This window comes from Ursus maritimus, unplaced genomic scaffold (genome assembly GCF_017311325.1).
Source record: "Ursus maritimus isolate PB19 unplaced genomic scaffold, ASM1731132v1 scaffold_14, whole genome shotgun sequence".
Taxonomy (NCBI): domain Eukaryota; kingdom Metazoa; phylum Chordata; class Mammalia; order Carnivora; family Ursidae; genus Ursus; species Ursus maritimus.
This window is the reverse complement of record NW_024423786.1, coordinates 19,318,497-19,343,456: the sequence shown is the minus strand read 5'-3', so window position 1 is coordinate 19,343,456 and position 24,960 is coordinate 19,318,497. Positions and strand designations below refer to the sequence as shown.

Sequence of the window (24,960 nt, the reverse complement as noted above, 5' to 3'; positions counted from 1 at the left end):
TCCCCTAAGGCATGGGCAGGAGCTCCCACCATGGGCTCCCATAGGCCCCAAGTGTAGCCCATCTGAGCATCTACCAAACTGTACGGTGCTGTGTGTGTGATGCAGAATCACCGACCACTACCGTACTCAGGACTCTCACAACTGCCCAGGCCAGGCACCCCCTAACGAGTAAGGGCATGAAAGCTTTGCACACTAGCCCTTCGCCACAGTATCACCCATTATATGCTGAGGGCTCCTCTTCGACTCAGGACTAACCTGGGGCATTCTAGGACAGAGCTCTCCCTGTACTGTCAGAGGGGGCATGGCCAACCAATACTGGGGAAGCCCTCTGCAGATGCAACGACACTGCAGATAACCGCAGATCAACTGGGGTATGTGTGATAATGACAAAAACAAGAGTAGGAGTTTTAAGAGCAGGCATGTAGCACTTACTCTGTGCTATGTCTAAATTATTTACTGATAATAAATCATTTACTGCTATAAGGTAGATGTTTTGGTAATGTGTTGGAGGTGACTTGTACTGGTTCACGAGAGCCAATTGTTAAATATTTATGAGTTTCACCATCTGGTGTTTAAACCATTGATTGCTTGCAATTGACCACTGTGGGAGTATTTATACCACAGAAATCAGCAAATGCTAAAAATTACGGCTTGGAGGGGGGTGGTGGAGGGGAGGAGAGTTGATTTACTAGGATGATGGATATTGTTATTAACCCCATTTTATAAATGAGGAAACTAAGGCACAGAAAAATCATTTACCTCGCTGGAGGCCACATAGTCAGTACGTTAGTTATCTACTGCTGTATGACAAATTGTCCCCAAACCTAGTGGTTTAACACAACAATAATTATGTATTATTTCTTACAGTTTCTGTGGGTCAGGAGTTCAGACAGGGCCTAGTAGGGATAGCTTGCCTCTGCTCCATGCTGCCTGGAATAATTTGAAGGCTTGCTCACTCACATGCCCGGCAATTAATGCCGCTGCTGCCTGGGGCCTTGTGAGGGCTGTCAGCTGGAATGCCCGGATGCAGCCTCTGCATATGGCCTCGGCTTCCTTACGACATGGTGGCTGGGTTCCAAGGGCAAGTGTCCCTAGAGAGAGAGATTACCAGGTGGAACCTAGATCCTTCTTATGACATCCATAGAAGTCACACAGCATCCCCTCTGTCTCCTCCTTTGGTCAGGGCAGTCACAAGCCTCTGTTTGTGTCCAAGGAGTGGGGGTGGAACCATCCTTCTCAGTAGAAGTGACAGTCACATTGTGAGAAGAGCCCCGGGGTTAGGGGGAGGGTTGCAGCCATTTTTGGAAAACATAGTCCAACACAGTAAGGGATAAAGCTGAGATTTGACTTAATAGTCAGGCTCTGGAGTTCATGCTCTTCACCAACCAGAGAAGGGAGCAGTTGGCTAGAGAGGACAGCAGGCTCACAGGGCACTGAATATGGGACCAGAGCCCCTTGCAGGGATTCATCTCTTGTCTTCCCAACACTACCCAAACCCCTTTCATGGACATCCATCCCAGGGCCCCAAGCTGACTCCAGTCCATTCTAACACCTCTCTTTTAACCACACCCTAGTCCTGTTTCATTCCCAATAGACCTTGGAAGCCATTAAGACCAGTGCCAAAATCATTAGTCATCAGAAAGCTGCCCCTGATTTCCCTCCTGCCACCACTCTTGCACTGAGACGACATACTTGCCTGCACTCTGTCCTGAGTAGCTTCCTGGAGGAGGGCTTGCCTTCCTTCCTGAAACTGACCAAATTCTTCTAATGTAGTAAAGAAAAAACACAAAGTTGTGGTTTCCTGAGGGCAAGTTGAACAAATGCGTTCTAAATTGTTTCCTCACCCAAAGACTCTTTGGGTCTTACTTACTCACCCTGTTGACTCAGGACCTGCCATGAAGTGGGTGCTTTATTTATTTTACGAGTGTATTGATAAAAAGAGCAAACAGGTTTTGAAGGGCTGCTCTGTGCCAGGTACTGTCTTAAATGTTTTACAAGTATTGGCTCATTTAATCCTCACAAAAACTCCATGAAGCAGGATAAGAATAATCTCCATTTTATAGGTGGGAAAATAGACATAAAGAATAATTTGTCCAAAATTGCAGAGCTAGTAACTGGTAGAGTCAACCATATTACCTTTCTTGACAAATGGTAGGGAAGGAAGAAGGGAGGGAGGGATGGGATGCATTTTAATTTTTACCTCAGGTCAAGGCACTCCACTGCTAAAATGCAAATGTTGTTATTTGGAGGGTCACTCAAAACTTTTCCTACCATAGTGCCTGAAATGCCCACCTTTACATTCATGTCTTTGGATTAAGGTCCCCAGATCATAAATGCCGTTCAACAAGGAGCGCATCAAGACATGGCAAGCTCTTGCGTATGTTAGTATGTTCTACTTTGCACACTTTGGCAGGGTTCCAAGACTTTGGACCATCAAAATGGCAAGTATGGGGGGATGGAGGGGAAAGCATCCATCCTTTGATCAAAGTTAAAGAATGCGAGCAATGCTTTGCAGAAAAAGAAAAGAACCCCCAAACTCTCTGCTTAGATGAGGTAGCTTCAGGGGACAGCCCGATGACAAAACATTCTTTCCAGGGAGGATTATAAGAAGCAGCAGGGCGTTTGGAGCAGGGTAAAGAGAATCCCCAAACAAGCTCTTCACCTACGTCACAGTGCGGACAGGGCCTCCTGCTTCCAGGCCAAGGCTGAGGAGCAGAGGCTGCTGACGATTTATTGATAAGCGAAGCCTAGAGAGGAGATCGCAGAATTCTAAGAGAGGATTAACTCAGGGACAAATGATGAGGAAAAACAAGGATTAGCCATCAGTGACAAGTGGGCCTTGGCGGAAGTCCACATAAATTGGGCAGCAAAAGAATGAGAAACTTGGGAGGCCAAAGGTTGAGTTGCCAAACCCAGGAGCCACAGCCAAACTGGCCTCCGAGAATCCACAGAGCCTGACCTCTGGTTACCCCACATCAGACAAGAGACTTGCTCCTGAAAAGGGGTATCCAAGTCAAACACTGGAAAAGGGAGGCATAATACAACCCCGAAGGGCATGAATCACTGCACTGGTGTGGGCTCTCTGAGAAACAGCCTCCGAGACAAAGATTTAAGTGCAAGTGGTTTATTGGGAGCTGAAGGGGAAATGAGCAGGGATGTGGGGAAATGAGACAGGCACTGGGCAGGCAGTTAACAAAGGGTGAGTTATCCGTCAGCAACCAGGGGAGGCAACTGAAGCTTAATCCCATAGGGATTTTTGCAGGTGCTGGAAGCCTGCAAAAACCACACTCCTAAATGCCCAACAATAGGGGATTATAGAAACAAATGACAGGCTATGCTTTCAACAGAAAGCCATGGAGAAAGAGAGAGAATTTAAAAATAATTATTTACAAGTAATTTTTCACACCAAACAAAACTTTTACTTATCTGCTCTTTCTCAGATTTTTCCATAATGTACACAGATTACTTGCTGAACAAAAATGACAGACCCTGCCCAAAAAGGAAAAAGTGCAGTTCTTAAAAGTTATAGGAGAATTGCCAGATAAAGGAATTCTATAGCAAATCCTTCTGAAAAACAAAAGCCCCCTCCATAAGGTCAGCATGGCTCTCCAGTTTATGTCTGGTACAAAAATACAGTTTTAAAGAAGGGTGGCGCATTTCCATTTCGACAGTGGGCTTACAGCCAGGCACACCCCTACCTGTTACCTGAGAAAGCCAGGTAATTGCTGAGTTCGACGGTCACCGCCCCCGCCCCCCCGAGTCCAAGCTGTTCTCCCGGCCACTCTTGTCATCTCAAGATGAGGCACCACCACTCTGTGCACCCCCAGTCTAGGTGTAGCATCCGAAGAGTCAGTCTGGGGCCCATCTTGCCCGACCTTTTCCATCAGGCCTGCAGTCTATGGCCCGGCGTGGCAAGCTGGAGCCTGTTTAACCAAGGCCTAACCGAGTGGAAGCCTCGATGGCTGAGTGATTATGACATCGGGATCCTGTCGGGCAGGGCCAACCTGATGGGCAGCCTGCTCAGTGTCACTGTGGGGCAGACTCTTCTCCCTGAGAAACCAAAGGTACCTGCCCCATGGGAGTGTGGGAAAATCCCAGCTCCTCCATCATCCAGGGCCATAGAGTGCCTTCCTGTTGGATGGTGGCCATGGTGCTTTTGAATATTACTGCACAGTCTGGGGTGGCTTGAAACATCTGAGGATCATGATGGGTGAGGTGAGGCTGGAGGATGCATTATCCTTCCATGTGCTCCACAAACAAAGACCCTCAGCTCCAGACACAGCAGGAAAGCAGGACCAGTGCCTCTTGGCTCTTCTCCCTCCAACCTAATGGGTCTCTTCCTTCATCTAGGCACCAACCTCCTTGCTCCTTGATCCCCTCCACTCCCCAAGTGGCCTGTCCAACCTATCCCCTTCTTCTCACACATATACATTACATTTCCCTCCTCTTCAAAACTTTCCATCAAAGTGCACATTTTCTCAGTGCCTAGGTTCAGCCTGATATTCACAGAAGAAAAAGATCTAATAGACCAATTCACACTAAGTATTAATGAATAAGAACACCTAATTTCTTAAGACAAGGGAGTGAATCTCCAACAGCTAAATTTTACCATTTGGTAGCAGGTCAGTAGGCAGAGATTTGTTTTGTTTTGTTTAATGCCTTCCTAGAAAAAAAATCCCAAACCAGATCACCTAGCAACGGGGAACTGGACTCTCAATTAGAGTAAAAACAAACACTGCCAACCAGAATCTCATAGACGCATTGTCTATTGGAACTTTAAGGAAATTTGGAGACTACATGATAATAACAACAACAACAACAATAGTAAACATGTATTGAATAAATTTTATGCTGTACCAGTTATGTTATCTGATTCAATCCATACAACGATCTTAAGAAGTATGTGCTGTGATTCTCATTCCCAACTGATAGATGAAGAAATTGGAGAGGTGCTTGGAGAGGTTAACTAATTTTCCTAAGGCTATAATGCAACTAAGGAAGCTAGAGTTTGAACCCTGAAAGTCTGGCTTCAGGCTCTAGACTCCTCTATTATGCATGATTGTCTTCTACCTATTTTTTTTTTTTTAAAGATTTTATTTATTTTTCAGAGAGAGAGAAAGAGCACAAGCAGGGGGAGTGGCAGGCAGAGGGAGATGCAGACTCCCTGTAGAGCAAGGAGCCCAATGTGGGACTCGATCCCAGGACCTTAGGCTCATGTCCTGAGCCAAAGGCAGCCGCTTAACCAACTGAGCTACCCAGGCGTCCCTGTCTTCTACTTACTCTTTAAACTGAGATTGCATGGAACTGGAGGTGGGAAGAATGATGAGTGAATGGCCAAGTACAGACTCTTCCTCCTTCTAAGCATAACTTCTCTTTCACCAGAAAGCAGGAAGCGCAATTCTATGAGTCACAGAGGGCAGAGAGATACAGCAGAGATCCTGACAGTTACTTCTAACTAATTGGTATTTAAATGTCTTTTTACCATGACAACTTTTGTTCAAGTGAAATGTTACTTGGATGTCCAATATAACCTGCAGATAAAAGTGATTTACTCTGGTTGAACTTGGGAGGGGCAGCCCAAACATGAATCTTGACCTTATGTTGGCTCCTGCGGCTCTTCTACGGAAGCCCTACAACTTGAAAAGCACATTTTGAAAATCACTCCCCGCTATAGATTGCAAAAGTGGCCAAAACTCTTTGTAGCTCTTTCCATCAAGAGGTGGAGTCCATTTCTCCACTCCTAGCATTGGAGCTAGATTTGCTTTCAGCAGTGGAATGCTGTGGAAGTAACATCATGCCAGTTCTAAGTCTAGGCCTCAAGAGACTTTACACTCTCCTGTACTTGCTCTCAGAATCCTACCACCATGTGAGCAAGTTCAGGCTGGCCTGCTGGATGACAGGGCCCTTGTGGCTTCAGTCATCCCAGCCAAAGCCATCATGGTCATCCCAATCATCCCACAGCCTCAGTCATCCCAACGATGCCAACTCACCAGTTGACCATGACCACCTGAGATCAGCCAAGCCCAGCCTAGACCAGGGGACTGACCAGCTGAGGGGAGCTCAAAATGCTGACCTACAAAATTGTGAGCTAAGTAAATGGTCTTGTTTTAAGCTACTAAGTTTTGGAGTGGTTTGTGGCACAGCAACAACTAATTGATACAGTTCCCTATAGAAAAATCTCCAAATGATGCCAGGACCTTCCTCTCAGGTCTCAAAACGTGGGGAAATGACATAGCAAGGAGTTCCTCCCCAGAGCATGCCCTAGAATACCAATCCACCTGTGCCTTAGGATGTGGTAGGCAGAGGAGACACATGTCCCCATCTACCCAACTTCAAACAGAATTACAATCACAGAGAAAAAAACAAAACACTCCATTACTTGGCCCCAATAGGGCTAAACTCCCATCTAGAGAATTCTGTTCAGAATCCACCTGTGTGGAAAAAGAGACTGTCCCTGTTCCCCAAAGGTGCCTCCAGGCTCACGGCATTCTCAAAGCCTGGGGTGGGGGAATAAGTGGCAGAAAGAAGGAAAGTCTTAAAGGTTAAATCTAGCACATAAAAGTGGCTCGGAAAATGCCAAAAAAAATGTAAATGAAAATTTTCAGCCACAGTGGGAGAAATCGAGGCCCAAGGCCCCGGGTTGATCTTTCAGACTTTCGGGCACGCTGCAAAGCTGTCTCCATTTATTTACTTCTAATTGAAAGCTGGCGTGCTGAGGGTTACTCCACCCAGGCGTGAAGTGTAGCCATCCGTGAAAGATTTCCCAAGACCTCTCCCTTTGCAGAGCATCCTTCATGTGCTTAAAAGGGAAAATGTCATGGGGACACTAAATTAAAACTCAGTTTTGTCTTTGAAAAATAGATTCAATCCTCAGTAGGATGTGGTTGGAGAGATACCAGCATTAGCATAATTCCTTAGTGCACTTTATAGGCCAATCAGAAAAAAAGGATATTCAGAAATCTGCCAGGAAAAAAAAAACAGATCTCATGAGGGCTACACATGCTAATTCTCACAGATTGACACTCTTGGGACTCACAGTTGACAATGGGTGGTTTTCTCGGGGAGAGTTTACCTCTTACACGGTGGTTTCGACACAGTTGGTCAGTTGGTGGTAAACACCATACAGGAAAAACAAGTTGACTTGTTTTCACGATTGTTAGCTATATACAAGTTCATTAGTTCACTCACTCGCTCCCTTCGTTTATTCAACAAATGCTGACTGGGTCCCTGAGGGGCTCGAGGCACAGTTTTGGCTACTGGACATACAACAGTGAATAAGATAGTCCCCTCAAAGCCTGCAGTCTACCAGGAAGGAGAGACAGGCAAACAAGTTAAGACAGTTCTCCATTTACATAAGGGCTCCCTCTGGAAAACCTTCTGAGTCAGTTTTGGACACAAGCCAGAATCGTTTATAACTCTGGACCCATTCAGCAGGTGTCCATACAATGGCAGTGGAGACATCTGAGCACACACAGGGCTGCCTACTTAGGCTCCAGCCTTTCCTCTTGGGCAAACTTTACCATCAGCATGTAGAGGTGAAGAACGTGGGCACTGGAGTCAGGCAGACCTCTGGCTATTGGTTCTGTCTGATCATTGGTGTGGTCTTGGGCAAGATGCCTGACTCTCAGACCTGTTTCCTCATTGGTAAAATGAAGACAAAGGCAGTACCATAGCAGAGAATGCCTACCTTATATTACTCTCCCCTTCTTTCTTAGTAAGAGAGTCTTGGCATTACAGAGGGCCACAGTGAGCCCAGCTAAAAGACTACCTTGACTAGCTTCCCTTGTAGCTAGGTGTGGCCATGGGAGCAATCTCTAGCCCATGAGATGTAAAGGGAAGTTGTTGGGTAGAATTTCTGGGGAAGCACTAGTTGTAAAGCATGTTCATACAGCAAGCAGGCACTTAAAAAAAAATCTGTTGGATTTCCTCCTTTTTCTCATTGGCAGGAATAAAGACATAATGGCAGGAGCTACAACAACCATACTGTACCATGAGGTAACCTTGAAGATGAAACCCATGAAGAAAAACAAAAGAAGCCTGAGACTCTGATGATCATGGAGCTACTATTAAGCTCATGGCTGGCAAGTTATAGGCTTTTTGTGTGTGTGAGAAAAATTTGTATCTTTTAAAATAACTGTTATTTCTGGTCTCCTACTAAGAAATGAAGGTAATCCCTAATACAAGTAGCTGTAAGTGTTACTATGGAAATTGAATGAAGCTGTTCATGTAGAGCAGTGAGCCTAGTGCCTCATCCACAGTGAACTCTCAGAGCAGAAGAGTTCACACTCATTACACACACATGAAATATTTACATTGTTTTGGTCAGCTCAGGCTGCTATAACAAAATACTAGACTGGGTGGTTTACACAACAGATATTAACTCCTTACAGTGCTGGCACCTGCAAATTCCAAGGTCAAGGTGCTGGCCAATTTGATTTCTGGCAAAAGTCCTCTTCCTGTTTGCAGATGGCTAACTTCTTGCTGTGGCCTCACATGGTAGAGAAAAGGAGAGAGTTCTGGTCTCTGTTCCTCTTCTTATAAGGACACCAATCCTCTCATGAGGGCCCCACTCTCATGACTTCATCTAAAACTAACTATCTTCCAAAGGCCTCATGTCCAATACCTCACATAGGGGGTTATGAATTTCTTGGACATCAGTTCATAAAACACATGGACCCTAGCAGAAGCTCTAATTACAGTTGGTTTGCTTAAATTATATTAGCATGAATAGGAAACTTCTTGGATTATAGTTAAGAGTCCTGAGGTTATGATAAGGGGAGTCAGGATCCTGGATAAATGAAAGTTCAATGTGATGACTGGGGATTGTATATTGTGTCCATAAGCCATTTTTCCTAGCGGCACTTAGATGGGAGGGCCCACCATTCATCAAAGCCACTACTAACTCACGAGAGTAAAACCACATCATCTGATTAAAGAAAGAAGAACTCAAATAATGAAATCAATGGTCAAACCACACATCCATCTTGTGTTTACTTCTTTGCTTTGTAGATGACCAAACCAACAGCAGGAGACCTTATGGAGTACTTGCTGTGTGCTGGGCTCTGTTCTAGGTCCTGCCTTGGAGTGAGTCAGTCAGGGCCAACAAAAGCAGAGTGCACACTCAAAATGGGAATTTTGAGAGCTCAATAGAGAGACCATTTGCAAAGGTGTGGGCAAGATGTTGAGAAACCACAGAGAGAGTGCAGCACCTGGGTGTCAGTAAAAATGGGGTTGTCACTCCCCCTTCCCTGGCCTAAAGCCATAAGGACACAGAGCAGTTACCAGATCCCATAGAGAGGGCCAACAGGCAAAGGCCAGGGCCTTTAATGGCAGGACATAGCCAGTTCACATTGACCCTGCAGAAGTGAACCTGACCTCCCTCCTCTCCTGCTCCAACCTAATGTTTCTCATGGGCTGAAACCTTTCAGAAACTTGAAAGCAGTGTCACCCATGACCATTCAGGTCAGCCTCCCAGACATAGCAGAATGGAAAAGGGTGGAGAGTGAATCTGGAAGGGCCATGGCCTTATTCTTTTCATCTTCCACAATCACCTTATGAGGTAGACACTATTATTACCTCCATTTTACAAAAGAGGAAACTGAGACAAAGAGAGAGAGAGATTGAAACAATTTATATATTTAAAACATATAATTTTATAAAGATGTACAACTTGGATTCCCTAGAATGAGATGGTAAACTCCTATCACTGAAGCTACTCAAAATAAGGTATTTCTATTGAAATGCACACAAGTCTACATCAGAGCTTAACAGCCCACACCCTTATGAGATGCATACCCTGATTATCTTTACTTTGAAGAAGCAGAGGCTTAATGAGGTTAATTAAATCATGTGACCTCTAGGATCCTCTGAACTCAAAATAGTCTTTAATTCAGTGATTATTTAAACCATTACTTTTGACTTAGAAAAGTACAAGAAGCCCCCACTTACAAAAAGGAAGAAATAAAACTGTCCCTATTTCAGATGACATGATGGGCAACATAGAAAATCTTAAGGAATCTAGGAAAACCCCCTACAACTAGTAAATGAGTTCAGCAACTTTGCAGGATAAAAGATAAACATACAAAATCAATTGTATTTTTATATACTAGCAATGGACACATGGAAACCAAAATTTAAAATACAATATAATTTTAAATCACTAAAGAAAAGAAAATACGTATAAATCTAACCAAACACGTACAGAAGTTTTATGTGAAAACTATGAAACACTGAAGAAAGAAATCAAAGAACACTTACATAAATGGAGAGACATACAATGTTCATGGATTGGGTAACTCAACATAGTAAAAATACCAATTCTTTCTGAAAGGACACACAGGGTTAATGCAACCTCTATCAAAATCCCAGCAACATTTTTTACAGATAAGGCAAGCTTATTTTAAAATTGATATGGGAAGGAAAAGAAACTAGAAAGCTAAATCAATTTGGAAAAAGAATATAGTGTGAGGAATCATTCTGATTGTATGGCTCATTATATAGCTACAATAATCAACACTATGTGCTTTATTGGAGAGACAAACCCATAGATCAATGGAAAAAAACAGAGATTCCAGAAATAGACCAACACAGGTATGGCTATCTGATTTTTTACACAGGTACAAAAGCAATTCACTGGAGAAAGAAGTCTTTACAAATGGAGCTGGGATAATTGCATACCAATAGGCAAAAAAAAAAAAAAAAAAATTGACCTTGACCTGTATCTCACACCTTATATGTAAATGATCACATATAACTCTAAAACTATTAGCAGAAAACACAGGAGAAAATCTTCAGGACCTAAGGCTTGGAGAAGAGTTCTTAAACTTGAGATGAAAAGCACAATTCATAAAAGAAAAAAAAAATCAACACATTGGGCTTCACAAAATTTAAAACTTCTGGTCTGGGAAAGATGTTGTGAAGAGGATGAAAAAGACAAACCACAGACTAGAGGGAAATATAAGCCACATTTCAGACAAAAAACTCCTATCTGGAATACATTAAAGAATTTTCAAAAGTCAACAATAAAAGAATAAATAAGCTAATTAAAAAAATGGGCCAAGAACATGAAGAGAAATTTCACTGACGAGGATATATGGATGTCAAATAAACACATGAAAGGATGTTCAATATAACTAGCCATTAGGGAAATGAAAATTAAGACCACAATAAGGCATCACTACACACCTATCAGAGTGGCTAAAATAAAAATAGTGACGACACCAGTTGTTGACAAGGATGCAGAGAAACTAGAACTTGTATACAGTGCTACTGGGAATATAAAATAGCAGAGACATTCTGGAAAAGTTTAGTGGTTTCTTCTAAAATTAAATGTGTAACAACCACACAACCCAACAATTACTCTTGGTGACTGATCTCAGAGAAATAAAAATTTATGTCCACAGAAAAGCCTGTAGCATCTCCATTCATAATTACAGCAGCTTTATTCTTGATAGGCCAAACTGGAAACAACCAAAATCTCCCCTAACAGGTGAAACAAACTGTGTGATATCCATACCCTGGAATACTACTCAGCAACAAAACAGAACAGACTATTGACACATCAAGCAATTTGGATGGATCTCAAGGGCACTGTGTTAAGCGAAAAGAGACAATTTCAAAAGGTTATATACAATATACTTCAACTGATACATAACACTCTTGAAATGATGAAATTATAGAGATGAAGATAGATTAATGGTTGCCAGGGTTTAAGGGGTGGCAGGAAGGGGGACTATGTGACTAAAAAGGTAGCATAAGGGAGATCATTCTGATGGAACAGTTTTATATGTTGATTGCAGTGCTGGATACAGGAATCCGCACATGAGAAAATGGCTTGGAAGGATATACACACATTGTACCAATGTCAATTTCCTGATATTGATATTGTACTATAGTTATAAAAAGAAAAGAAGTCTCCACCATCAACAACAGAAATCTGTGCTGAAATTATGAAACTCTGTCCAGTGAAATGTGCCACTGCAGTATTCTTCCACCCAGGGACACTGAAGTGGTTAACATTAGCGAGAAGAACACAGATGATCTAAAATCAGAGGCCACCATATTCTACCTTCCCAATTGCACTGCTGGCCATCATGCCCCAAATTCCTTTTTTCATCCCTTCTTTGCATCCCAAAACTTTTTTGTTGGGAAAAACAAAAGCTTTCCCTAGAGCCATGACTTTTCAAGTATTATTGGCCACCGTATTGTTGGAATTCTGTTGGTACAAACTAGAAGAAATCCAACTGAAAGTGGCTAAAGCTAAAAAGGAAATCTATTGGCTCATTACCTATGCTAAGGCTGGCTTCAGGTATCAATTGATTCAGGGGTCAGAGGATGTCACAAGGAACCAGCTTCCCTCTCTATCTTGACTCTGCTCCTTGGTGTTGGCCGTATTTTAAGCTCCACGTGATTGCAAAGTGACTGTCAGCGGCAACCTGGACCACACCCTTCCAACAGCAAATCCAGCAGAAAAGCAGAATCCCACTTCAGTAATTCTAATGAAAATCCTAGAATTGAGTCTCTTGGGCTCTGACTGGCATGTCAAGGATCGTATGGTCACTATGACCAAGGGAATGTAGTATTCCAATCAGCCAGGCTGGGGTTGGCCCCTCCTACAACATGTGGACGTAGGCTGGGTGAAGGAAGATCCCACAGAAGTATCAGGACCGCTACTCAAAGAAGCGGGAAGAACACAGGGAAGAACTGTCCTGTCCACCATCATCATCAATACCATCTGCAGAAAGATGAACATAGGGATTTGGGGACATGTATTAACCTGCTCTCTCCACCTCCCCCCGCAGTCCCCTCCTACCCCAGCCTTCCTTCTAACTTGGGGAAGGGGTGCAAAGGTGGAATACATGCCCTTCAACACAATCACCTTCAGGTTTCCACTCAATTCCTAGAGAATTCCTTTCCTTGTCCTCAGTCTGAGCTGGAATGTCACCTTCTCCATGAAGCCAGCCATCTCTAATGAAATCCACACTCCCCCAGCTGCCCCAAGAACAAAAATTCTCATCTTCTGTGGACTCACAGTACTTTGTACATACATTATCTCCATTAAAGGGTTTTCTCATGTATCAAGATTATTTATTCACACAACAGTCCCTCATATTGTACATTCACACACATACACACGCTCACACCTAACCAGATCCGAAGCTGTTTGAGAGCAGAGATTTGTTTTGTTCATTCTGAGTCCCTAACATGCTGTTTAACATGCGGAATGGTATTCAGAAGCATTGGATGGATGGATGGACGGATGGATGGATGGACGGATGGATGGATGGACGGATGGATGAAAGGCTTGACCATAAAATACAAGTAGCAGCACTCATATGGGCATTTAGTCCATCAACAACATTTAGCAAACTCCTATTTTGTATACAGCAGACACGAATTGTTGAAAATAAAATTAAATCAGTAAAGGGAGAAGCAATCCTGTGCATATTCTGCTTGTTTTAAAATAGAAAAACCTTGATGTAAAGACAACAGGCATTGTTTATGGATTCTCCTGAGGAAGTAACACAAGCACACTCTAAAGGGCTAGGAAGCCACAGTGATGTCTGGAAAAATGTGTGCTGAGTTCATTCCCTTTAACACAACTGCCCAGCACAGTCCAAGGGCATACCTTGAGTTGTGAAAGAGCAACTGAGAGAGAAACTCGAAGAGATAGAAGGCCCTGGGCTTGAGTCTTAACTCTGCCCCTTACAATGGGATCTGTCAGGTGATTCAACTATTCTGGGCCTCCATGTTGTCACCTGTAAAATGGGGATGATTACCCCCCGAGCTGCCAAGGTGGCTCAAGCTTAACCTCCTTGCTGTCCCTGATTACTCCCTCTCCTCCTTCATGTGCAATCTATCAGCAAGCCCACCTGTGAAAGATTTCCAGAATCCAAGCACATCTCTCCCTACTGTCGTGTTGGTCTGAGCCACTATTAACTATGACAAGCACCCTCAGGATCCAATCCCTGAGGTGCCATTAGTGGGCAGTGGAGCCCGATTGCAGACAGTTGTCTGTCGGTTCCGGCGTTTGGAAGGGGAGAGAGACGCACACCCCGAGGTCTGCCGTAGCTCCCTTGCTTCCTTATCCCTGTCTTGGCCCTCCCAACCTCTTCTCCACCCAGAACCCAGAGCAATGGTGTAACACAGAATCAAGGCCTGGCCTCTGCTGCCTAAGCTCCAGAGGTTTCCACTGTGGCCCGTGAAGCCTTCAGTGCCTGGCCCAGCTTCCTCTCACGTCCACTCTCAGCCCTGAGTGTTCCAGGGCCAGCATGCTGGCCCTCAGTCTGCTCCTTGGAGGTGCCAAGCGTGTTCCTACTTTGGAACTTAGCCCTCGCTCTTCCCTCTGTCTCTTTGCAGCTTGATCCTTGGTGTCCCTCAGCTCTCAGCTCGGTGAGGCCTTCCCTGACCACCCATGCAAATAAAACAGGGCTGGCGTCATTCTGCCACCTCTGTGTTTGATTTTCCTCACCACGCTGGCACTACCTGAAGCTATTCGTTTGCTTAATTGCACATAAACTAGAATGTATGTTCCACAAACGCAGGGATTTATTTTGTTTTACTCACGACTGTGTCTCCAGACCCTAGAATAGAGCCTGACACAGACTAAGTGCTCAGTACATATCTGGTACATAAAAGAAGGAAGGAGACGAGGGGGGACGGGAAGAAGGAGGAAGGAGGGAGAGAGGGAGTGCATCCCTCAGAGGGTGATTATAAAGACCCAATCAGAAAATTCTAATAAATCACTTACCACAGTGCCTCGCACTCAGCAGCTACTTAATCCACGGTATTATCATTCAGTTATCGGGATAGAAGAGCTGGCAGCGTGGGCACACACGTACACGCACGTACACGCACACACGCACGCGCACATGCGCACATGCGCACACGCGCGCATACGCGCACATGCATACACGTGCACACACGTTTGCGCGCACACACATGCAGGTGCGCACACAAGAAACGAGAGGAAAAGAAGTCTCCTCACTTTACCTGGATTCACCTGGCTTCTAAAGAGAATATTCGAGCCCTCTGACTAAGCAACATCCCCTCTGGCTTCCCTGGAACTAATGCTTGAACCTAGTTCAGACCCCGGGGGGTTTTGGAGTTCATTTTCTTTTGGCAAACTGTCGCCTTTTCTTTTCTAAGGGAAAAAATAAAATACAAAAAGACACTCATATAACATCTTGGAGATCAAATGGCTCTTGGGAAACTGCATTTTGATGAGTGAGGGAATCAAAACCATATGGATTAAATTCTCCTTAGATCTCCTAGGGGAGAATAGGGGCGGGAGCAGGGTAAGGGTAGGGATGGCTGGAAAATTCAGCATCGATTTTTATGAACACAGAGCTAGTTCATGAAGGATAGTCTGAGATGTAGCAGGTCCTTCAAAGCAGTTTGTTGACCACATGCCAGCTGACTCAAAAGAGAAGGAAATATAAAAGTTTTTTTTTTTCCACCACTCCTGTTTCTTTTCTTCTGATATTCCCTCCCCCACGGGGCTGACGTTGGGGTCTTGTCAGTGACCGAGAAAGAGTAGTGGCTGGACACGAAGTCTGTAGACTTTCTCCCAGAAAGCAGCTTCTCTGTCCTTCCCTGAGGCAAGAGTCTGAAATATCTGCTGAAGCCAAATATTTGTAATCAGGTACTTAGATGAGTGTCGTTCTTTTCTTTCTTTCTTTCTTTCTTTCTTTCTTTCTTTCTTTCTTTCTTTCTTTCTTTCTTTCTTTTTTTCTTTAATGGTTATATTTCTATCTGCATTTTGCTGATCTGGGCAAGTTGCAGAAGGCAGACTAAGAGACAGCACGCAGCATGATTCACACTGTCATTTGCTGGGAGAGCAAATCAAGAGGAACAGCGCTTCCAACATTTTTACTTAAATCACAGAGAAACCTCAAAAGCAGCTTCCTCTGTTCTTACCCTAATCTCCAGAAAGCAGGTGAGCCTGCTGACCACCAGCCTGGGCGGTGCACTGGTGGAGCGTTCCCACAGCACTCATCTTACTTCGTCCTCCCCAGCCACGTCAAGGGAGGTGCTCTTCTTGTTCTCATTTTTACAAATGAGGAGACGAGGCAGAGGGGTGAAGCAACGGAACTAAAGTCACACAGCTGGTAATGGGCAGAGCTGGGATTTGAGCCGAGATTCTGCCCATGGCAGAGCCTATACTCCTAACCATCATTTCTCTCCAAATACTCTGTACTTTTGGAACTTGGGCCTTTGCTTTTGTTGTTCCATTCATCTAAAAAAGCCTTTCTTGGTATTCCTACCTTTCCTCCTGGCAACCTGGCAAAAATCTGCCCCACCCTCCATGCTATGTCTCACGTGTCCATGGAGTCCTTGGGAAATGTCCAGATTGGTTGGGACTTCTCCCACCTCTGAATTCCAGGACACCTGGTGCCTTCTGGGGCTGCCCAGCCCATTCGGTGTCACAAATTCAGCTACACGTGATGGTGAGGCACCTTGGCTTTAGATGATGAGACACACCTGCGCTTGTTCCCCTGCCGGGACACTGTAATGGACAAACCATTCCAAGACTCCGATTCCTCATCTGAGGAAAAATGCAATGGCCTGGTGGGAGCAAGCCACGAGCTAATCTATGCAGGGCACAGTGCAAGCACGCGATTCATGCCGGCTACTGTGTTCTAGTTCCTTGGCTGCCTGTTGGAGCTCTCCCACCTGACTGCAGATTTCTCCAAGGAAATGTAATAGTCACTGATTTAGGCAGTGATTGCATTAGGCATTTCACTAACCGAGTTTAAAGAAGGGGGGGGCAGCAGATGTAAAGATGACTCCGAGGGAATAAGGAAGCCAATGCAGACTGAGCACTTGTCCTGTGCCAGGGTTTCCAGAACTAACTCATTTCCTCCTCATGACAACCATGGGAGGTCAGTGCTGTTATTATCCTCATTTTACAGATGAAGCAACTGAGGCCCTGCGGCTTTCAGGGACTTGCCCATTGCCATGTATTTGGTAAGGCAGTGTCTGGATTTGAACCCCGGTCTTCTGAGTCCAGAGTCCAAAGACTTACCTGCTAAATTAGATTGCCCCTGAAAGAGGGGATTTTATAGCTTCAAAGAGCTGGATTGGTGGGTATTTAACAGGTGCAAATGGTGGATACAAGTTTACCAACACTTTGCTGGGAGTTCATCCAGTGGGAGGAAAGCAGTCAGGACTTCCCAGAAGCCTTGTGGCTTTCTGAGTGCACAGAGACTGGATAATAAAACAGATAAAACTTTGGCTGAGGTGAGGATTCAGTGGGATCCATGTATATATTTATCATGCTTTATGTCATTTCATGTTGTTTTTGTTTGTTTGTTTTTGAAGGACTTGATTTAACACATACGTTGAGGTGAGGTTCAGCAAATAAATTTAAGACTGGAGGAAACTCGAGAGACCAATGTGATGGTGAAACATCTAAATTAGTCCAAAAAAGGTGGGGGATCAAGGAATGCTTCCAAGAGGAAGGGACAGCCAGGCTGAGACCAGGAGGGTGAGCTGGAGTTGGCTTCCTGAGGAACACCCTGTGGGTAGGTTCACTCAACAGCCACTTCCAAATCCTTCCTCCTCTTGTCCACCACAATGGAGGCTTGAAGAGCTAGAAGCTTCCTGGCCTCCCTTGAAGCCGGAGGGGGCTACATGACCAATTTCAGCCAATGCGTCTCTAACAGAAGTCTGCTGGAGTTTTTTCTGGGGAAAAAAAAGGTTTACTTTTCTCATGAATGAGACAGAAAAGGCTGGTTTAGCCCTTTCACATTCTTCCTGCCTTGAAGGTGGGTATAATGTCTGGAGCTGCAGCAGCCTCTTCATGACCATGAGGGAACAGGATGGAGACAAAAGGAAAGAAAATGGCACAGAGCCAGCCCTGTCGTGAGCATGCTGCTGAAGCATGCTAGGGGCTGCCTACCTCCATGTTTCCTGTTATGTGACCCAAAAATGAGCCACTATTTGAACCCCTTAAGTCCAATTTTTTTCATTGCTTGCAATCAAAAGCATTTCTAACTCATCTACTAGACAAAGTAGGAAAATAATTACAAAAAAAAGATGAGGTGTTCAAGGCAGAGGGCCCAGTATGTGCAAAACCCTGGAGAAGAGAAAGATGACAGCATATTTGAAGATGAGAACTTCAGTGTAAATGAAATATATGTCGTTGGTGCTGGTGTGGGTGCTGGGTGCTGGTGCTGGGTGCTGGGGTGCTGGGTGCTGGGTCCTGGGTCCTGGGTGTTGAGTACCGAGTGCTGAGTGCTGGCGGTGGTGAGAATGACACTGGAGAGTCACACAAGGGCTACACATGCAGGGCCTTTTACAGCTTGTAAGTTTAGAATTTGGACATTATCCATCACAGTGGGGCACCATGGAAAGCCTTGTGTGTGTTAGCAGCTGAGATAAAATTACGTTCTAAAAAGACCCTTCTGAAAAAAAATAAATAAATAAACAAATAAATAAAAGACCTTTCTGCTCTGCATTCATTCATTCAGTAAATACTTTACAAGCGTGGAAAAGTAAATTGGTAGAACTCTGGAAAATTGTTTTGAAGTATCTCTTAAAACGAAACATGCACTACTCTACACCCCAGGCAACCCACAGCTAAGTACACATCCGAGAGAGATGAAGGCACATGCCCACCAGAGGATCACTCCAAGTATGTCCATAACAGCTTTACCCATAATAGCCAGAACCAGAGAGCAACACAAATGCCCACCAAGGTGGGAAGAGCGAACCGATTTGCTGGCATCCTCATGCAATGGAAGACTACGTAGCAATAAAAAAGAAGAATGAATTGTTACCACACGCAATGACATGAAGAATCAGAGCCCTAATGATGAGCAAAAGAAGCCTACAGAGAAGAATAAACCGTTGTGTTAGTCTGGGCCCTCCAAGGAGCTGCCAAGATTAAATGACCAAGAGATGATTAAGGCAAATATCTCTGAGGGAAAATAGGGAGATCACCGGGAAGGGCTGGGAACCATCAGACTGTGATGCATGTCTGCTCCTTGTGAGGGAGAGGTGGGATGGAAGGAAGGGGGAAAGGAATGGACCTTGTAGTTCTAAGGAAGCTCGGCAAGGCTAGTGGGGAGTCCTTGAGCCAAAACTGCTGATCGGAGGAGTTCCCCATCTCCCAGGAACCGCGCTGCACCAGTGTTTCTGCCACCTCCAGTCGGAGGAAGGAGCAGCCGGTGGGAAGGGTGTTCTCCCACAGAGCCCAGCAGAATCTGCTGTAGGTCAGTCCCCATGCTCAAAGATCCAAGAAATGCAAGGGAGATCAATGTTCAGTTCTAAGAGAACAGTGGTTACTTTCAGAAGGAGTAGGGTTGGGGCTCTGAGAGAGGGCATGAGGAAATCTTCTGGGCTGGCTGGAAATTTTCACTGTCTTGATGCGGGATGGTGATTGTGGAGTAAACACCTTTCAAGATCCCACCGAAGGTTGTGCACTTTGTAGAAAAAAATAAAAAGTTCGCACTGAGCAAGCGCTAGCAAATGCTGTGCTCAGCTGTGGGGACAGGGGCAATGAGAGCAGACAGGGATGCTGCCCCCCAGGGGCTCGCAGCAGGAAGCATGGGCTGGAACACAAGCCCACAACGTCCCCACTGAGGAGAGTGGTGGCAGTGAGCCTGGGGCATACAAGCCTGTCTACGGATGGTCAAGTCCAAGAAGCATTTCCTCGAAGACTCCCAAAAAGAGAGAGTTAAAGCAAAATGACAGACTTTGCAAGACCTAGAACAGTAGATATAAAAGCAAGTCAGGAACCACTGGAACTGCTTGCAAACAGTTTTGGAGAGATCAGATACAGAAAAATTCGGTGTGACGGTTCACCGCTGGGACTTCTGGGAGCCCTGAGCCCTGGGAACTGCATCTTTCCCGGAGTCAAGCTCCTCTCTCTGTACCCAGCAATCAGTTTCATTTGCTTTACAGGAATCCGCTGGGAAATTATGTCTGCTATTTTCCGAAGCCCGAGAAGGGTTTCACACCTTTGCGAGGGCTGCTGGGAGGCAGGTAAAAGAATGCAGCCTCTAGAGGGAAAGGGCACCAATTAGAGCCACTTAGGACTAAATTGACCTGTCATTTGGCAGCAATGCAAAAATTGAACTCACCCTATTCTGGATAACTGAGGATTTCTCCTGTGACTTCATTCGCTCACAGAAAGTCTCCTATAGAAAAGTGCTGGTATTGATCATCCCTTAGGGAAATTTTTTTATTTTTTCATCCCAAATGACTTTTGTGTTTTTCCAGTGCTTCTAGTATCAGCCCTTAATTTCCAACCATTTTCAACTTAAGATGGTGATGTTGACTGTCAGGCTTTGAAACAAAACATGTAAATATATATATATGTATATGTATATGTATATGTATATATATATATACACATACATATATATATTTCAAATCATCATGCCCTCAAAATGTGAGCTCCCCACAGCTTTCCAGAAGGAAGAACTATGAATAGAACATTTTACACTTGTCTAACTTTTCTGAGGCTTTTTTTTAAAACTGTCCTATCTTCTCAGTCTGTGATAAATGCAAAAAAAAAAAAAGTATCTCTCCAATAATTTACTGTGTTGAGATGGCAGTGTAATTGAGTCGCCCAAGTTAAGCACTTTAGGAAAATTTCCATCAGGTGCCATCATGTTCTCTGGCCTAAGCTTTATTTAAACTCACTGGATCAATCTGAATCAATTTGACATGTACACACTTCAGGGCATGGTTAGTTTCAAATCAATTAAGCTCCTTATGACTTTATGATTAAGAGCCCAAGGTTATAAAACATTAATATAAAAATCACAAATTATAAAGTGAAAAGTAAAATCTCCACCTAACATTTCATAAAAATCACCAGAATCATTAGGTAAGCTTCATTAAACAAACAAGGTAAGAGTAATTAGGTGGTAAATTGAGTACAGTGGTTTCCAAAGGCTCTAATTGGGATGGGCCGAACAGTTTAATAAAAGTAAGGAAGCCAGGGTCAAGTGCAGCCTGTGGCGGAATGCAGATCTGAAAACAATACCTCAGTGGTCTGGATGCCCTTGCAGCAGAAGCACAGAGCTCCTTGGAAAAACAGAGAGTGGGCTTAACACCTTCTGGTTCTTCCCTGACCTTGGCCGGGTTGCCCTGCACCACTGGACGCAAGATAAGGACCTACTCTCTCCTGGAGCCAGCAGGCAGTCACGTGAAAGCATTTTAAGGATCACAATGTAATATGATTCCTACCTTCTAGAGTTACTTGGAATTTTCTCTCCTGGTTTTGGAGCTCAGGGAAAGGAAGTAAAGAGGAGGGACTCAATTAGGTTTTCCACTAAAATAATGAGGACTTCCAGGTCCCTTGGTAAGTTTGATCGTTCTCATTTATCCTTACGATTCCTGTGAGGAGGAGGTGGGTTCCCTTAATTTTCACCGTTTTAGACACCGAAGCACAGAAAAGTTAAGTAACTTCTCCCATAGTCACACAACAAGGAAGGGGCAGAGCCCAAGTCTGTGTCATTCATAAAGATGGGTTCTTCACGTCTACAGGGTGGAGAGGCCTCTGGCATTCACTAATTCAACGCACGTATCGACTGGGGGTCTTTGCCTCCTCTGTACCAGCTGGTCCAGGGCTGAAGATCCGGGGCAAACCAAACAGCCAGGTTCCTGCCCTCATGGGGCTTTCAGTCCAGGGCAGAGTCTAGTGAAAAGTGAATAAACAAATCGATAAAGTAAGAGTGATAATGCTCTGCAGAGAGTGTTCAGAGGGTACTGTGACGGTGACTGATGGCATTCACTGCATGGTCAACTCTCACGAGAGGGCAGATGAGCTGAGATTTGAATAGGAAGAAGGCGCCAGCTATCCTGAGTTTAAGGAGAACGACACTCAGCACCAAGGGGAAAGACAGGTGCAGAGGCCCCAAGGAATAAATAGGACCTCTGCACCTGCTCCCTCTTCATCTATTTTCCACTCCTTGAATTTGTGGGTACTTCGTGACTTACTTTGACCAAGAGAATGTCGTGCAGTGACAGTGTTTTGGTTCTGAGCCTAGGATTCTGGCAATTTCCTTTTTCACCCTCCTGGAGCTCTGACCCAACTTGTGAAGGGATCCGGCTACATGCTGGAGAGACCATATAGAGAGAAACATACACTAGGCTGGCCTCCAGCTAAGGACCCAGTCCTGGGAGAGGAGGTCTCCAGCACCAGCAGAGCTCCCAGCCAAATGCAGCTACAAGAGCAACCCCAACTGACACCTCAGTGGGACAGAGACGAGCCTCCCAGATGAGTCCAGCTAACCCATGGAACTGTGAGGAAGACCCATGGTTGCTGTTGCAAGTCCCCACACTTCGGGATGGTTTATTGGGCAGCAACAGATCATTAAAGCAGCCAGTGTGGCTGGAGTTAAGTAGAGCAAAGGGTGGTGGTCAGAGAGTGAAGCTGGACATCATTCTCCACCAAGAGCGAGATCCGGTAGGACCCATAAGTCAGGGTTAGCAGTCGGGATGTCACTCACGTGATCAGGGGCCACCAGAACGCTTAAGGGGCGTGACATGATCTGATGATTTACATATTTTTAAAGTTTATTCTGGCTGTTGGGTGATGAGTGAATAGTAGGGTGAGGAGAGTAAGAGAAGAAGTGGGGAGACATCAGGTAGGTAACCACTGTGGGAATGCAGGCAAACTGAACCAAGATGGTGGCAGTGGAAATTCAGTGAACTGAGTCACGTCATGTTTTGGAGATCAAGAGTACATGCTGCTAGATGGAGTGTGGGGGGACTGGCGGGCTGAGGATAACTCTGTGATCTTTGGTTTGAAGAACTCAGCTGATGGTACATGGTTCTCTGAGTGTGCTCCCAGGAGACTCTGACTTTAAGGGATGTGGAGAGAGGGGATTTAGCTACAGAGACAAAGAAGGAGCAGACAGGGAGGAAGAAAACCCAGAGTCTATAAGGGTCACAGAAGCCAGGAGAATACAGCTGTTACAGACGAGGAGGAACCAAGTGAAGTCAAATAAGATAAGGACAGGTATGACCACTGGCTTCATGAAGTTCACTGGTGACCCATTAAGTCATTGGTAATCCATGAAGGAAACATCCAGAAGGATTATACATTTCATAAGAATAGAAATTTGTCCTCACCCTTCCCCAACCAGTGCCATGATAATATTTAACCCGCCAGTCTTCTTCGGTCAACACAGGGGTGGAAAGAGAATACAAGAATCCCGAATTGACTGACTTTAAACTTTAAAAGAGGGAGTTTTGTCATCAGGAAGAATGAAGGCTCAAAAGGGAGTATACAGAAATGAGTTATAAGAATGTGGAACAAAAATACGAAGTAAGTTAAATTTGATATGCATCTTTAATACGTGGCTCAAAATATTGTACCTGCTACATCAGTACCCAGACTCTCCTAGGAAAAAGATCAGCCTTGGCTTTAGTACGGTCTACAGCAGTGGTGCTCAGCTAGGAGTGGGCGATCCCTCCCCAAGAGATATTTGGTGATATCTAGAGACATCTGGGGTTACAACTGAGGAGTGCTACTGGCATTTAATGAGTAGAGGTCAGGTACTAACCATCCTACAATGCACAGGACAGCCTCCACGACACAGAGTCATCTGGCCCCAAATGTCAATAGTTCCGATGTCGAGAAACCCTGGTTTATAGGTAGTCCCAGTTGTCTAGAAAGAAAGTAACCTATCATAAGGCATTAGTAAAGAAAACCAGGAGTCTGAATTCCCTACTTATCCAACTAATCACCTCCAGCCTGCTTCACCCTGTTCATCAGACCATGGAGTTAAGGAGGCCAGGGGCCTTGGTTCAGCCTTTTCTGGTCACTTACCTGTGTTTCCTCTGGGACCACAGCCTGTACCACAAACTCCACAGACCTCTCATCCAGCACAAGAGAGGCTGTGACCATATTTCCACTTTAAAAATGATTGCAAGAGAACTATTTTTATTGGTAGCACTCCACATCATGTAACAAGATGGTGTTAATGGTGAGTGGAATTTTTCCTATTGTTCTGAAATGTCTGCTAAGGACAAAGGATATTAATGCCATCTTCTAAGTGCAGAGATCTGGTCTTTGAGAGTCAAAAGGAACAGCCACCTCAGGCCTGTCTTTGGGGTAATTCTCAGGAAAATGACCATCTCCACCATCACCACCATCACCTCCACCATCATCAGCTCCACCATCACCTTCATAACCTCCACCATCACCTTCATGACCTCCATCACCTTCATGACCTCCATCCCATCACCTCCACCATCACCTTCATCCCCTCCAACACCTCCATCACCATCTTCATCACCACCTTCATCACCTCCATCTTTATCACCTTCATCACCATCACCTCCACCATCGCCTTCATCACCTTCATCCCCATCACCTCCACCACCAACTTCATCACCTCTAACACCTCCATCACCACCTTCATCACCACCATCACCTCCATCACTAACCTCATCACTTCCATCACCATCACCTTCATCATCTCTACCATCACCTTCATCACCTCCATCACCATCACCATCACCATCACCCTTATCACCTCCAACACCTCCATCACTACCTTCATAACCCCCGTCACCATCACCTTCATCACCTCCATCAATGCCACCACCATTACCACTACCACTGCTGTGGAGAGAGGAAGTCACTTTTTGGGACAGTGCAGGATTTTTGAAGAGAGGCCCTTTCCTTTTCTTTTCTTCCCCTCAGTGAGGATTTGTGTTCCCACCTCCAGAGCCAGGAAAGGGAGGCCCAGAGAAAAGACCTCCTGGTGAATGGAGGTACCTACAGGCAAAAGAGATTAGAATTCCATTTGTTAATTGGAGGATCTGCTGGCATTCCTTTGTGGGACCAGAAAGAGGATGATATAATTGGAGTAGGATGGCATAGTGAAGTCCACCAGGAAAGAAGGGGACCAGAAACATCCTGTTCTAAGTCCCTAGTTCTTGAGAAGTACAGAGGTTGGGTGTCATACATGTGCAGAGGCCCTGAAGTTTGCC

At 44.9% G+C, this 24,960-nt stretch overlaps 1 protein-coding gene across 3 annotated transcripts in view; it reads right to left on the bottom strand.

Annotated features, from left to right (window-relative positions):
- Positions 1-24,960, bottom strand: part of SHQ1 (SHQ1, H/ACA ribonucleoprotein assembly factor) — a 326,624-nt gene that overhangs the window by 127,026 nt on the left and 174,638 nt on the right. Inside the window, exon 14 of one of the 3 annotated variants that reach the window (XM_040628552.1) lies at positions 20,629-21,652. The exons of the other annotated variants lie outside the window; for them this stretch is intronic. Coding sequence (XP_040484486.1) covers positions 21,636-21,652 — 17 coding nt within the window. The 3' untranslated portion in view covers positions 20,629-21,635. Of the gene's footprint in view, positions 1-20,628; positions 21,653-24,960 lie in introns of those variants that run through there. 3 annotated transcript variants of the gene reach the window in all.